The sequence below is a fragment of the Podarcis cretensis genome, assembly GCF_951804945.1.
Source record: "Podarcis cretensis genome assembly, chromosome: 6".
Lineage (NCBI taxonomy): Eukaryota > Metazoa > Chordata > Lepidosauria > Squamata > Lacertidae > Podarcis > Podarcis cretensis.
The window spans coordinates 37410813-37425138 of NC_137175.1; the positions used below are offsets into that span (position 1 = coordinate 37410813).

General features: G+C 40.1%; 1 protein-coding gene across 1 annotated transcript in view; it reads left to right on the forward strand.

The window, feature by feature from the left end:
* ST7L (suppression of tumorigenicity 7 like) overlaps positions 1-14326 on the forward strand; it is a 42927-nt gene that overhangs the window by 22558 nt on the left and 6043 nt on the right. The window contains 3 exon segments of the mRNA XM_079981891.1: positions 5078-5228; positions 6073-6165; positions 9149-9288. Coding sequence (XP_079838017.1) covers positions 5078-5228; positions 6073-6165; positions 9149-9288 — 384 coding nt within the window.

Here is a 14326-nt window from a genome sequence, read left to right on the forward strand (position 1 = left end):
CTAGCTCCATGTGTTGTCAAGAAAATTAGCGCTTCGTGTTATCCATAATTCTATCTTCCTTTCTGGTCATGCTTTCTTTCAGATTTCATTATTTGTATTGGTGCAACTTCCAGCTGACAAGGAGCTGGGGAGAATGGTGTGCCAGCAGTGTTAGATACAGGCACAGCTTCTTTAGATTAAGGAAGAGTCACGTTCTGGAATATATTGTGTCTATGGTTTTCAATTTAAGCGATAACAGGCTTGCTTGACTGCTTGGTTTATTTGTGTGTGTGTGTGTGTGTGCATTCCCACCTCTGCTATCTGAGTTTCCAGGGAATGTATGTTCAATCTTATAGTTAAGCATGAATCTGAAATAACAAATGCTTGTTTTAGATGTGCATTTTTCTTGGTCAAAACTAAAGTTTCAAGATGCGAGGTCCTGTGCATATCTACTCAGAAATAAATCTCATTAATTCAAATGGATCTTTCTTCTGGAATTCCAAAACTTCTTTTATCAAACCTTAGTTGCCTTATAAAATTTGTATAGCACTTTTCACCAGACACACTCAAAGTGTTTTCCAACAGTACTGAAAGCTACAGTTATTAAAATGAAATACAATTAAAGCAAAGCAAATATTACAACAATAGAGGGTTGTAAAATTCCAAAGATTTGGGAGAGGTGCAAATTTGAACTGTACAGTGGAAAAGTGTAAGTGATTATTCTGTCCATACCGTTGGGCAAGGTTTCAGAGTCAAGGTACAATCACAGAGAAGGCCCACAATACTCATAGGTGGGACTGCAAATAAGGCACTCTCAACTGATTTTGGAGCTCAAGCTGGTTAATATGGAGAGAGGCACTTCAAGTCATTCAGGGCTTTAACATACTAATAACACCTTAAATTGTAGGTAGCCAGTGAAGCTCCTGCAGAATAGGTGTAATAAGCCTTGGAGCACCTGTTAAAACTTTAGATGCAGCTGTATGTAGAGTGTATTACAGTAATCCAACTGGGAGATTACTAGAACATGTAAAACTAGCTGGGATATTTTGATCCAGGAATCTAGAAGAGGCAAAATACACATTTTCCCAGCACAAGGACCACCCACCAACAGTGTTTTCACTAAGTCAGGATTCAGTTTATTGGCCTTCATCCAGCTAATTACTACCCTCAGGCACTGGTTCAGCACAAACAGGACTATATCTAGTTTAGACGGTTGTCGTTTAGTCGTTTAGTCGTGTCCGACTCTTCGTGACCTCATGGACCAGAGCACGCCAGGCACTCCTGTCTTCCACTGCCTCCCGCAGTTTGGCAGACTCATGTTTGTAGCTTCAAGAACACTGTCCAACCATCTAGTCCTCTGTTGTCCCCTTCTCCTTGTGCCCTCCATCTTTCCCAACATCAGGGTCTTTTCCAGGGAGTCTTCTCTTCTCATGAGGTGGCCAAAGTATTGGAGCCTCAGCTTCATGATCTGTCCTTCCAGTGAAATCCAGGGCTGATTTCCTTCAGAATGGATGCGTTTGATCTACTTGCAGTCCATGGGACTCTCAAGAGTCTCCTCCAGCACCATAATTCAAAAGCATCAATTCTTCGGCGATCAGTTTAGACGGTACTCATATACATTGCTGAATGTCATCTGCATGTTGATGACACTGAGTTCCAAACTCTCTGATGATGTGACCTAATGACTTCATATAGATATTTAAATAGCATTGGGAACAAAAATAAGGATTGCAGAACTTGGGGCTAAGCCAAACTCAGCTCTTTGGAAGCAGCCCTATAGGTAGGTCTGGGATCATTGTAACACCGTGATCCCAACCCACCAAGTTACACCAGGAGTATAACATGGTTGATGGTATCAAAATCCACTAAGAGTTCAAGGAGAAGCAGCAGGGTAACACTTCCATATCTCTCCTAAAGCAAGTTATCAGCCACAGCCGTCTCTGTGCCAAAACCAGACCTGGGACTCAGCTACATTTGTAATGATAAAGCACTTTATATGCATTATAACACTGTGACACCAGATGGCAATGTGGAGTCCTGTCTTTCGCCAATTGGATTCCCCTGTATGAAGTTTACAACAAGTTTAACTGAAACACTTTTTCAATGTGTCTAGATTCAGCCCTAGTGCTGAATTAAATGGGTCAAGATAATTGCTTTTCCTTTTGTCTGAAATTGCATGGCCACAAGTCTCTTGAGCACCTTCCTCAGAAAGGGATGTTAGTGACTGAGTAGTGGTTTAGATCCTCATGATCTAGGCGTGGTGAGGTACCCCTTCCTTTCAATATGACAAGGAACACTCTCTGCTACAAGGAGGCATTTACCACACTTGAGATTACCAGCTTTGACAGTTGGTACACCAACATGATCACTGTTCTGTTTCTCTGGTAGTACAAACCTCCAAACTGGTACCCAAGTGCACTTGCTTCTGGGGGGAAATGGGTGGCTTTTTTGGAAATGACAGCAACACAACTCTCTCTCTCTCTCTCTCTCTCTCTCTCTCTCTCTCTCTCTCTGTGTGTGTGTGTGTGTGTGTGAGAGAGAGAGAGAGAGAGAGAGAAAGAAAGAAACAGGTTCTGCATGCCAAATTTGCAACTAAAATACTTTCAGCATGCCATCTCCCCCTCCCCCCATATGAAAGCAAATAGCTAAACAAGTGATTTAGAACTAGCTATTTTTCTGCAGTTTCCACTTATTTATCTTATGTGTCTGCATGGCATAATGTAGAAAGACAGGCAGATTTAACCCCCTGAGCTGGAGAGTTCACAATTAGTGATTGAGAGGCTAATATAGTCGAAGCTTGACCATTGTTGCAACATTCCCCCTGCCTTATTTAAGAAATCTATCTCAACAGCAAACTAGTTACTGAAGACCATCAGGGGTCATGTCAGAGGTCAGATATTTGAGACCATTTTCCCACAGTGGCTCTCTACAAGTGATCCCTTACTGTGTTAAAAAAAAATTGTCAAAGAGGATTAAATGGGATTAGTAAGAATATTACCCTCCCAGAAGTAGCCCCAAGACACAAAATGAAGAACCTAGTGAAGCAGTAAATGCACTATATTTGACCAGGGCACAACCTTGGCTACATTCCTTCAAGAATCTGAATGGGAAAAGTTAAGTCCTCTAAACTGGATTAGTAAATAATCTCATGGTTTGTGGCATCTGCTGAAAAATCATTAAGTTCACTGCATTCTTACAGTTTGGGGGAGAACTGACAGTGTTATTGACTGCAGTGATCAAGGATGTGATTAGCTTTGGCCATTATTGTGTGGATCAGGCCAGTTCATAAGTGACTTCATCAAAGTCAAAAATTCCTTCCAGTAGCACCTTAAAGACCAACTAAGTTAGTACTTGGTATGAGCTTTCGTGTGCATGCACACTTCTTCACGAAAGCTCATACCAAGTACTAACTTAGTTGGTCTTTAAGGTGCTACTGGAAGGAATTTTTTTATTTTGTTTTGACTATGGCAGACCAACACGGCTACCTTTCTGTAACTTCATCAAAGTCATTCATTTAATGTTCTGTAAACGTTCTCTGATTTGTTTTCATCAATGAAATTTTAAACCTGCAATTCTTAGTACTTTACTCTGAAAATATTTCTCTTTTTCAAAAATAATTTCTAAAGGGGGGGGGAAATACTCAAGTAATTATACACGAACAAGAGCATTTAAAGTAACCATTTGCATTTTGTGGAAGAGTATACCTGTAGAACAGGAATGGTGAACCTGTGGCCCTCCGGATTTTGTTGAACCCAACTCACATAAGCCCCTGCCAGCATGGCCAAGGATCATGGATGATGGGAGTATACTCCAATAGCAACTTGAGAGCCACACTTATCCCTGTGGAATACCCTGCCTTCAGATGTCAAGGAGATAAAGAACTACATAACTTTTAGAAGACATCTGAAGGCAGCCTTGTATCGGGAAGTTTGTAATGTTTGATGTTTTACTGTGTTTTATACATGCTGTAAGCCGCCCAGAGTGGCTGGGGAAACCCAGCCAGACGGGCGGAGTATAAATAAAATTATTATCATCATCCCATCCCTGGTATAGAATAGACTCAGTAGATTGCTTTGTGAATGGCACATGAATACAGTTCTCTAAGAGACCTATTAATGGAGTTTCTTGTGTGTCACTGTTTGGGACCTACCTATCAGTGTGAAACCCTAACAAAGACAAACTCCCTGGGCTCCTCAAAATTTTGTTTTCAACAGGCCCTGCTGGCAGTTGAGCACATCACCCTTATTACTTCTGTAATTTACTGTTGTATCCTCTTCCACTTCTTGGGAGTCATTTCCTTATAAATCGTGTTGATTGTGGTTATTTGTTTCTGCTGTCCTAATCTTGTTCTTGCACGTAAATGTGGAAGTTCATTGCTCTGTAAAAGGAACATGCACTATTTCCCCCACTTTGGCATATTTAGCAGTGCAAACTAAGTTGCATTTTTTAAGAAAGCAGTAAACAAAAACCACCCATGTTAGTAGTATCATGTTGCTTTTCCAGATGCATTGCCTTCATCTAGATAGTGGGCCTTCTTCAATGGAGAAAAGAGTGCCTGTGATTGAAGGGGTTGGGAAGGGGGCTTTGGAGTACACATGGTGCTTTAAATGGCTTTTACTGGACTGCGGAGTTGCTTAATCCCTGGCTACCACTTCAGTTTTCATTATGATTTGTGTTCAGCCAGTGCTGTCTGTTGCTGAAGGGTGTCTTCTGTTTGATAAATTCTCCAAGAACTGGGGTTTAGTATTAGCATCTAATATAATGATTGCATCACATGGACTGAAGATTTTCAGTGATGTTCTGTCTCCTAGTCTGTCTAGAAAGGCAATTACATGTATGTTCCTGGAGCCACTTTGCGTACTGCAATCTGAAGTCTGAATGTGTTTGTAAAATATGAACACTTATCTGATTTAGTCTTTCCCCATTGAATGGTGTCTGTATATGCCTGTACATAAGGCGCTTCTCAAATTTGCATTTGCCAAATATAATATATGGATCAAGCTAAAAGTAATTTTGAAATATTTGAAAGTCTGTGTATACGAAAAACTACCCTCAATAGCCTGTGTAGCTTCATGTCACTTTACACATTTTCTTCCAGTACTTGCTAGAAATGAAAAGCTTAATTTTGCCTCCGGAGCATATCCTGAAACGTGGAGACAGTGAAGCAGTGGCATATGCTTTCTTCCATCTCCAGCACTGGAAGCGAATTGAAGGGGCGCTTAATCTGCTGCACTGCACATGGGAAGGCAGTAAGTATTCTTCGCTAGTGGCATGAGCTAATATTTCTCTCGCTCTCTTTTGGATCATTATTTTTAAATGTGCACCTGGAGCTCAACTGTGAGGCTGTCCTGACTCATTATTGAGGTTCCCTCTGCACTTTAGTTAGTTTTGGTATTAGTTCTTGTCCAGATTTCAGTCACATTGAAGGTGCAGTTAAGATGACACAGGTGTTCAGCTTGTGCTCTCTTTCTGCTCCAAGGTTTTAAAAATGCGTGCATATAGGTGCTCTCTTCTGCAGTGTGAACACTACAAGATCTATTGTGCATGCATATTTCTTTTCCTTGTCCACCCTACCCCTTCCTTCCAAAAGCCAGTTCATGGAGTTACTTCAGTGTAACTGAATGCACAGCCAGAGTACTTCGGGGGAAATACAAAATAGCTGATATGTAGAAGAGCATGTGCTGCTAATATTCCATTCTTATGAAAGAAACCACTGTTTTTCTAAGAAAGTTTTCTAAGCTAGATGGGGTGTTTCAAACTAAAAATGTCAAAAAGTATCTTGGATCATATTCATATTATCTTAGAATCATAGAGTTGGAAGGGACTCCATGGATCATCTAGTCTTGTTCTTTGATGCCAACAAGATGTATGCAACATGCCATGTGAATATTGAATTCCTATCCTATTTGATTTGTGAAAGAAGACTGGATGGCTTGGGAGATGATTGTCAGTGAGTCTGAGGTAGCTAGAATGGTGCTAATTTAATAAAAGGAATCTGATCACAAGTGGTATACAGAACACAGTTTCCAGGCGACTCTAGTAAAGTGAATTTTGCATGGGTCTGATGTTGATTTTTTTTTTTTACCTCCTCAGCCTTTAGAATGATCCCATATCCATTAGAAAAGGGCCATCTATTTTATCCTTATCCCAGCTGCACAGAGACAGCAGACAGAGAGTTATTACCAAGTAAGAAAATGTTCCATTTCTCACATATATTTTTTTCCATCTACAGTTAATCACAAAAGTCTGTTCTCTTTCTGTGTGGCATTGTGCTCAACTGGAATACCTGTGTGTCTATACATGCATACAATAAATATTCCATACACTTGTACACTGAATGCAGTTAGCTTTTAAATAAATGAAGCAGCTATCCAACAATGTAAATTAGCCCCCTTTTGTATCTTATATTTAAGTGGTGGAGGGATTGTGGTCCAACTCCTTCCCATTCTGCAAAGGAAATGTCAACACCTCACACTTTGGGACAGACCACCTCAGTATGACTTCTCCCCACAGAAGCATTGCTGTGGCTTGTTCTTTTTTCCACATGACTTGGGGTTTCTAGTACAAGATCTTATGGCATTCATATTTATTACACATACACACATATAAAATACCTTGCTGTATACAGCAATATATATATATATATATACAGATACAATAGAACATAAAATACCATAAAAATAATACAAAATAATCTTAAAGATGACTGGTATGGAATGGAGTTGTGCTGTGGTGAGTTCTGTGCTGTGAAGATAACCTGAGGAGGGGAATGTTTCCAAAAGGAGTGGCGTTAAAATATCATTGCCCCCTTTTGTGTCTTTAGCCAGTCTCAGTGTTACTTGACAATACTGCCCCTCGGCTTTGTGGTTGTTGAGTTTCTTTCTCTACTTGTTTGACTGGAGCAGCATTCTCTGCACTCTAGGTTAGTTCTATCAAAAGGGAAGAGCATTTTAAATGGCCTGTGTTCTCCTTCATGCACCACAGGCCAGAATGACAGTTTCTTTCAGGTGGGAAAATATTGAATGAGTGCTTCCCTTGTGGGAATGTCAATTTGATCAGCACTCTTGTGGACATTTCCACTGTGAAGAAAATGCTCAATATCTAGGTTTCAGAATGGTCACTGTGCAATTTTAGACACCATCACAGCAGCGAGAAGCTGCTGCACTCCTTCAGTAAGCAACCTGCACGGCTTGATTGAAGACCTACATTTGTGGGTGGTATAGAGGTCTTTATCTGAATTGTCTTGTATATTTATGTTGGTCACCTTGGAGACTGTACTATAAAAAGGCAAGGTATAAATATTTAATAATTAGACTTGCATACATTTGCTTAACCTGCAGTTTCAGATAACACTTTGGAGCTTTAACTCAATGTTTTAAATAAAAAAAGGCTATTTTCTTTCTGGCTTCTAAATAGCCATACTCAAATGAGGAGAGAAACTGGCCCAAGGTCAACTTGTTCAGCACAGACCTAAGCTGGAAATGTGCCATACCTAAAGATTCCAGCTAGTATGGCTGTTTTAAGCACATATATTGCCATGACACAAGCACATAGCTTGGCATGCTTTGTACTTTTGTATTTTTCTGTATGTTGCAAGAGTTTCTCAGCTCTCAGATGTTTGGAGATAGATGTAAAGTAAAGTGAATTTTAAAGATAGGTGAACATGAAAGTTAGGCAATGAAAAACCTTACTCGAAAATATGTTCTGTTAGATAGGTAAAAATGAGTTACACTCACAGAGAAATTCTTGGTGTGCTAGGAAGGGTGCCATTCACTTAAATAACTGAATCCTGTAGTCAGATCTGGAATGTTTTATATGTTCAATATTTTTTGTAGGGAAAAAAATACGTTAATGACATAGATTGTTCTATAGGAATATTACAGAATGGGGAGTGAAATAGATCCATGTGCAACTGTTGCTTGTGGTGATCCCCCCTTTTCAAAAATTATTTTTTCATGCATAAACACTTCCTACAAGAAATGTGCATGGTCTTCAAAGGATTCCTAAGATGTTTCAGGTTTGGTATGATAAACAATTGCAATTAAAAAACATGATTTTTGAAATATTTTGGTATAAAGCCCTAATAAAAGTGAGGTTGTTTTGGCCTTCTGAATGTCAAACCCTTAGGAGGCATGGCTATCACAATTGATTTAACCAGAAAGTGGTCAAAACAGCAGTGGTTAACCAGCAATCAGCCCTTATAAAATGGCAAACCTGCCTTACTGATACCAGACAGCCATAGAGCTTCCTAACCACTAGAGTTTCCTAATCACATGTACTTGACTTGTACTAGAATCTATGCAAAAATAGAGGTTCTTTGCCACACTGGTAAATTCTAACCTTGAGTTAGGCTCTTGATAGTAGCCCATGAACGATCCTTTGTAAAGTGATTTGAAAATATACTTCTCAGTTGCTAAGTGCGAGAATTTTGGTGCCCCTTTATTTTATAATGAGGGTTTTGTTTCATGCCAGGTGCTGGTGAGATTCTGATAAGTGTTAACTTCTCCATCTTGGGAGAACTTTGTTTATAAAGTATATGGCATACTTATAACTAAAGCAGCCAAGGGGCACATCTGCCACAAGTGCACTTGCATATTTTTGCAATTCAATAAAAAAATTAAGTCTTGAAAAGCTCTGTTTAAAAACTAATTAAAATCTGCCCCCAGACTGCTCTAAATTACTCATTTCTCACTCATGCAGGATATTGCTCAAGGAATGCCTCTGCTAGTGACGAACCCTAAGCCATCGGCTTCCCGGTATAATTAAACTCCAGTGCATGAAGACATTTCAGCACAATCACTCACGCATTCCTGTTAAGTTTTTAAATACAAAACTTATCCATAAATAAAATCATCTTAACACTTTTTATGCTGCTACTCTCCAGCAGGTTTCAAATTTTAAAAATTCTGTTGCTTTGGTCAATTCTTAAAAGGAAAGAACGTTTTACTCCATTGAGGCTTTCACTGATGTATATCTTAACTGCAAAGGGTGTATTTTAAAACAATTCTTAATTTAATCAGTGTTGCAGATTCCTCCCCTCTATTTAAAGTTAGATAATAGTTCATCTCAGATAGGTCTTTCTTCTTTGCAAAATCACGACCTTTATCTAACCATCCCTAAAATACCTGGAATATCAAATAACTATTGCCATTTCCCCTCTTCCTTCCAGCATTTCATGATGTGTCTGTGTACCCGCAGAAGGAACTTCCTTTTTTCATCCACTTTACTGCAGGGCTGTGCTCTTTCACAGCAATGTTAGCGCTCCTCACACACCAGTTCCCGGAACTTATGGTCATTTTTGCTAAAGCTGTAAGTATTGACTCAGCTTACTTAATGTATTTATATGACATGCAGGAACCATCTCTGGAACACTATAAACTAATTCAGAACAATGGGCATCTAAAAACCTGATTCAGCATAGCTTAGTGTTCTTTTTTTAAGAGGGGATTTTTCAGAGGTGATACATGACGATCTTGGTTTTCTTTCGGCAGCTGGACTGTATCTCATTATGGGGGAACATCTGATGTACCACAATTTCCAGTTTTAAAGCAGGACATGGGGGCACGAAAGCCATTTCAAACCACATGCAGTTTTTCTTTGACTGTAAGGATTTGCTAATAATTACAGTAGGGTTGCCATACTTCTGGAATACTGTTTTTGCCCAAAAATCTCAACTACTTTGGGCAAAACTCCTTTGCCCAAAAAAGCTCAACAACATTCCAGATTTTCACTGTTTGAAATATGGCAACCACTTACAGTGTTTGAATTATTAGGATGAAAATATTGAGACTATCTCCCAGTATCCTGTTACATATTAAGTACATATACAAATAATAAATAAACGGTTGCATTCTTTCTTTCTGTACCCTGGGAGCTAATTGGGAGCTAGTAGCTGACCAAAGAAAACTTCTTTTATAAGGTCTGAATGGAAGCATTGCTTGTCTATTTACCCTAATACTGTTTAGTTTCCATTCCATGTATGGCAAATATGGCAAGTTAAGTCTCTGAAGCATAAAAGGATTTTACTGTTTCTTTATGTTTTTAAAACACTATGTTTCTGTAAGCTTTTTTGAGTATATAGATAGCTTACTCTGGCAGGAAGGCGGTCAATTTTCACTATGTGATTTTCACTTTGTATTGATAGCACAAGGCAAACACAATTATCAAAGGGATAAGTGCATAACAACAAGAAGTACAAGTAGCATTGTTCAAACTGCAGAATAAAATTATATGGTAAAATAAAAATAATTTGAGATATGTCACATGGGAGAGGCAGAATGGGACCCATAACAAATACTACTTCAATAACAAATGCCCTCATTGACAAGAATTCCTAAAGAGGGTTGTAAAGGTAAAGAAAGCACTATTTTTGGCCAGTTTTCAGTGGTTATATCAGATCAGGATGATTGGCTAATATTTTGTAGAGATAATCTTCAACATATTTTCTTGATAGTCAGTAATCATTCTAATATGCTTAGAAGCTTGAGTCATGAGGGCTCTTGTTACCTAAACTGGTATTCTGAAAAGGGATCAGGTAGACATTTGAATGAACTCTTCTTCAAGCTGACTGCTTTGATTAATAGCCTGAATTGTGCAAATGTTATTTATTTACTTACTGGCTATTTCTTGTCCATCATTCATCCCAAAGGCTTCCAGAGCAGGATACCAGCTAAAACGCATACACTTAGATACAGTGTCACAAAATGTTGTATAGACATTAAAACAACAGGAACAACTAAAACAATTATTAAGACCACAAAGCAGACTAACTACTACTCCACTCAATCCCTTAAAACTGCACGAGCAAATAAACATATCCATCCTTGGCACTGAAACAACTAACACATCAGCACAAAGCATACTTCTAAGCCAGAGAAGGATAGGAAGATGCTTCCAGGATCCTAATGAATACTGTACAGTAAACAAACCATGCATTCCATATTCACAGGGCACCAGCATTGTCTGGTAGATCTCCAATTTACTCTCCTTTTCGAAGCAAGCATCCTACCTCTTTTCAGAATTGTTTTGAAGGTCCATTGAACCACACATGTCAACAGATGATGTCACATGTACCATCTGCTGAACTGTCATTTATTTTCTTTTCTGATGTACTACATGCCTGTTAAGGGTCTTCCACTTTGTCACTATTTTATTTTACTTGCTTACTTTGAGTATTTATACCACCTATTCTAAACATCTTGAAGATGCTTGTAATATATTTAAATAGGCAAGAGTTACAAGGGAGGTGCAGGATGTGTATACAGGTTTTCCCCAGTCCTCAGGTATTTCAGTTGCTACTGTCCTTCTGGATCTCCAGCTCACAGCATATCTCAGTAGAAATGACCTTGGCCAGGAAACAGTTGTCAGAGCAGCCTGATGTTAGTCCAGGGGCAGCCAGTGTGGTGCCCTCCAGATTTTGTTGGGAGTCTTCCATCAGCCCCAGACAACATGGCCAGTGGGCAGGGATGATGTGAGCTGCTGTTCAACAACACCTGGTGGTACCACAAGGTGGAGTTTCTTCACCCAAGCAGCTGTTGCAGGTGTCTCTTGTAGCTTCTATGGTTAAGGTAGTGCAGATCTAGGCTGAAAATCGGGTCATGAGGACAACATGACCCCCAACCCCCCTTTTGTATTGTGTGTATTACCCAAAACAAAATGCTGATCTATGTAGTTTGACCTACTGTGGCATTAGAAGATAGCAGCAACAACCTCTCTGTAAAATACCAAATTGCCCTCAATTTTAGCTCCTGTGAAACATTGTTTAGTACTGTGATTCGGAGTACCTACCCTTGAACTTTTGAACCGGGCATACACCAGATCATTGATTTTGCTATTGTATAGCCTTGGATGGAGAGTGTGTGCTGAATATGTGTATTACAACAAGTGGAGATCAGAAATAGAGCATAGTTACTAATTTTTGAATGTCAAAGTTGCATGAAATCCATATTCTAGTTTCTTTTCATTAAGCAGTGTTCAAAATATGTAGGTCTGATAACAGGGGCCTCATTTCTACCAAATTTAGTTACTCATTATGTGGGAAAATGTTGCTGGACATGCCAGTAACAGTTTTGTGTGTGGTTCATAATTGGCTAACTTTTAAGGAATGAAATATAACTATCTGCTTGATTAATTCAAGGACTGTGCTAGCAAAATTGTATGATTTCCAACAAGATACAAGGTCAAATGTTACACTAACAAAGAATAGCTCAGTGAAGTTCTATGCTGGATTTCTTTATTGTTGCTTCCTAATTTACATATAGAACAATTGCAGTGTTAAACCTGAAAACAATTCTAGCATGCACACATATAAAACTTTCTTTTGAAATAATGCTTGATGGGAAGTACTGTATATAGTTTCAAATATGTCAAACAATATGGTCATTACTAGCTCTGTTCTTACGAGTTTCCTTAATCAGAGGGAGCTTGCACTGACTTGTGTATGCTTTTGGACTTTGTCATTTTGTCTGGATGAGTACCACTCCAGAACATCAAGACTTCTCCGGTAAAGCTGATCATCAGTGCTTGAATTATTGGGAAGAAGGAGAGGGTTCCCACTCCACCCTTCATTCATGCACTAACAGTAAGCCCATAAAGAAATATGGTTCCTCCATTAATGTGCAAACTATTGCCTTGTTGTTTCTTTTACTACAATGGGAATCTTGCTCTGTGATACTAGAAAACACTTTATGAATGGAGCATCTCTATCACAGTTAAGGAAGTCTTCATTGATAGATGGAATCTGCAGATCTTCTCGTATGAACAAAGTGAATACTTTTTATTTTTAGATAATATTCATACATGACTCAGCAGGCATAGTCTTGGAGGCACTGTGTGAGAAAAAGGTAGAACCCCCTTCTAAAATACCTGCCCCCTCACTGTTTTTGTAAGTACTTACTAAATCTGCCCAGTTAAACAAGGACAGGTCTGTAACTGAACATTTCAACCTTAATGAGCAGTTAAATGGGAATAGCAGGGTTTTCGTTCATGCCATATACTAAGTTAGAAACTATCTTTTTCCAAAATGATTTGTTTCCTTAAAAGTAATTTTTCATAAGCTGACAGTGTTCAAATCAGTGTTGTTTTTATAGTGAACTGGTTCATGTGTCACATCAAACTATAGTTACAATAAACAATGGCTTAATTTGAAATCCTAGACCTGGGTGCCCAAACTTTTTTCAAAGAGGACCAGATTTGATGAAGTGAGCATGCATGAGGGTTGGTGAGTTTAGGATTTAACCCCAAGGTTGTTGAGCTTTTTTTAGGATTTTACCCTAGGACATATACTGTGATGAAGGCCAGATTAAATCGACCAGCAGGCCCCCAAAACAGGCTGTGGACATGCCTGTCTTAGACGCTTCACTTTTCCGCTGGTCCTACTGCTGCCATACTGCTGGGAAACAAACCATTTAAAACTATGGTTTAATGTTACTTGCAAACATCGCTGCTGTTTGTCCGCTATAGTGATAGCACAAAATCTTATTAGTGTAGGTTTTTCTTGCATAGTAACATTGGCCTCAATTTTATTTGGAGACCAAATTTCAGTTTGGTCTTTACAAGCATTATAAATTTACTTTGAATTGCATCTGAAACATGCTTAGTCTTGTAAAATGTTATATCTGGAAACAATTATGTGCTTCAATATGAACAAATCTAAAAAGATAAACATTGTAATACCTGTATTTTCTAATTTGCTGATATACCCAGAATATCATTCTATCATAGTAAAAAACGAATACCTACCGTATTTTTCGCCCCATAAGACGCACTTTTTCCCCTCCAAAAATGAAGGGGAAATGTGTGTGCGTCCTATGGGGCGAATGCAGGCTTTCGCTGAAGCCTGGAGAGCGAGAGGCATCGGTGCGCACCGACCCCTCTCGCTCTCCAGGCTTCAGGAAGCTATCCGCAAGCCTTGCAAGCCCGGCGGGAGTTCCCGCGGGCTCACAAGGCTTGCGGCCAGCAGCCTGCAGCCCCGGCAAGTGTCTGCAAGCGATGCGCACCAGGCGGGAGGTCCCGCCGAGCGCGCAAGGCTTGGGGCGGCAGCCTGCCGCCCGAAGCATGCAGAGCCCTCCGGAGGGCTCCCCGTGCTTCGGGCGAGTGTCCGCAAGCCTCGCGTGCCGGCAGGAGGTCCTGCCAAGCGCGCAAGGATTGGGGCGGCAGCCTGCAGCCCGAAGCACGCAGAGCCCTCCGGAGGGCTCCCCGTGCTTCGAGCGAGTGTCCGCAAGCCTTGCGCACCCGGCAGGAGGTCCCACCGGGCGCGCAAGGCTTGGGGCGGCAGCCTGCAGCTCGAAGCACGCGCAGCCCTCCGGAGGGTGCCCCGTGCTTCAGGCAGGTGTGCACAAGGCTTGGG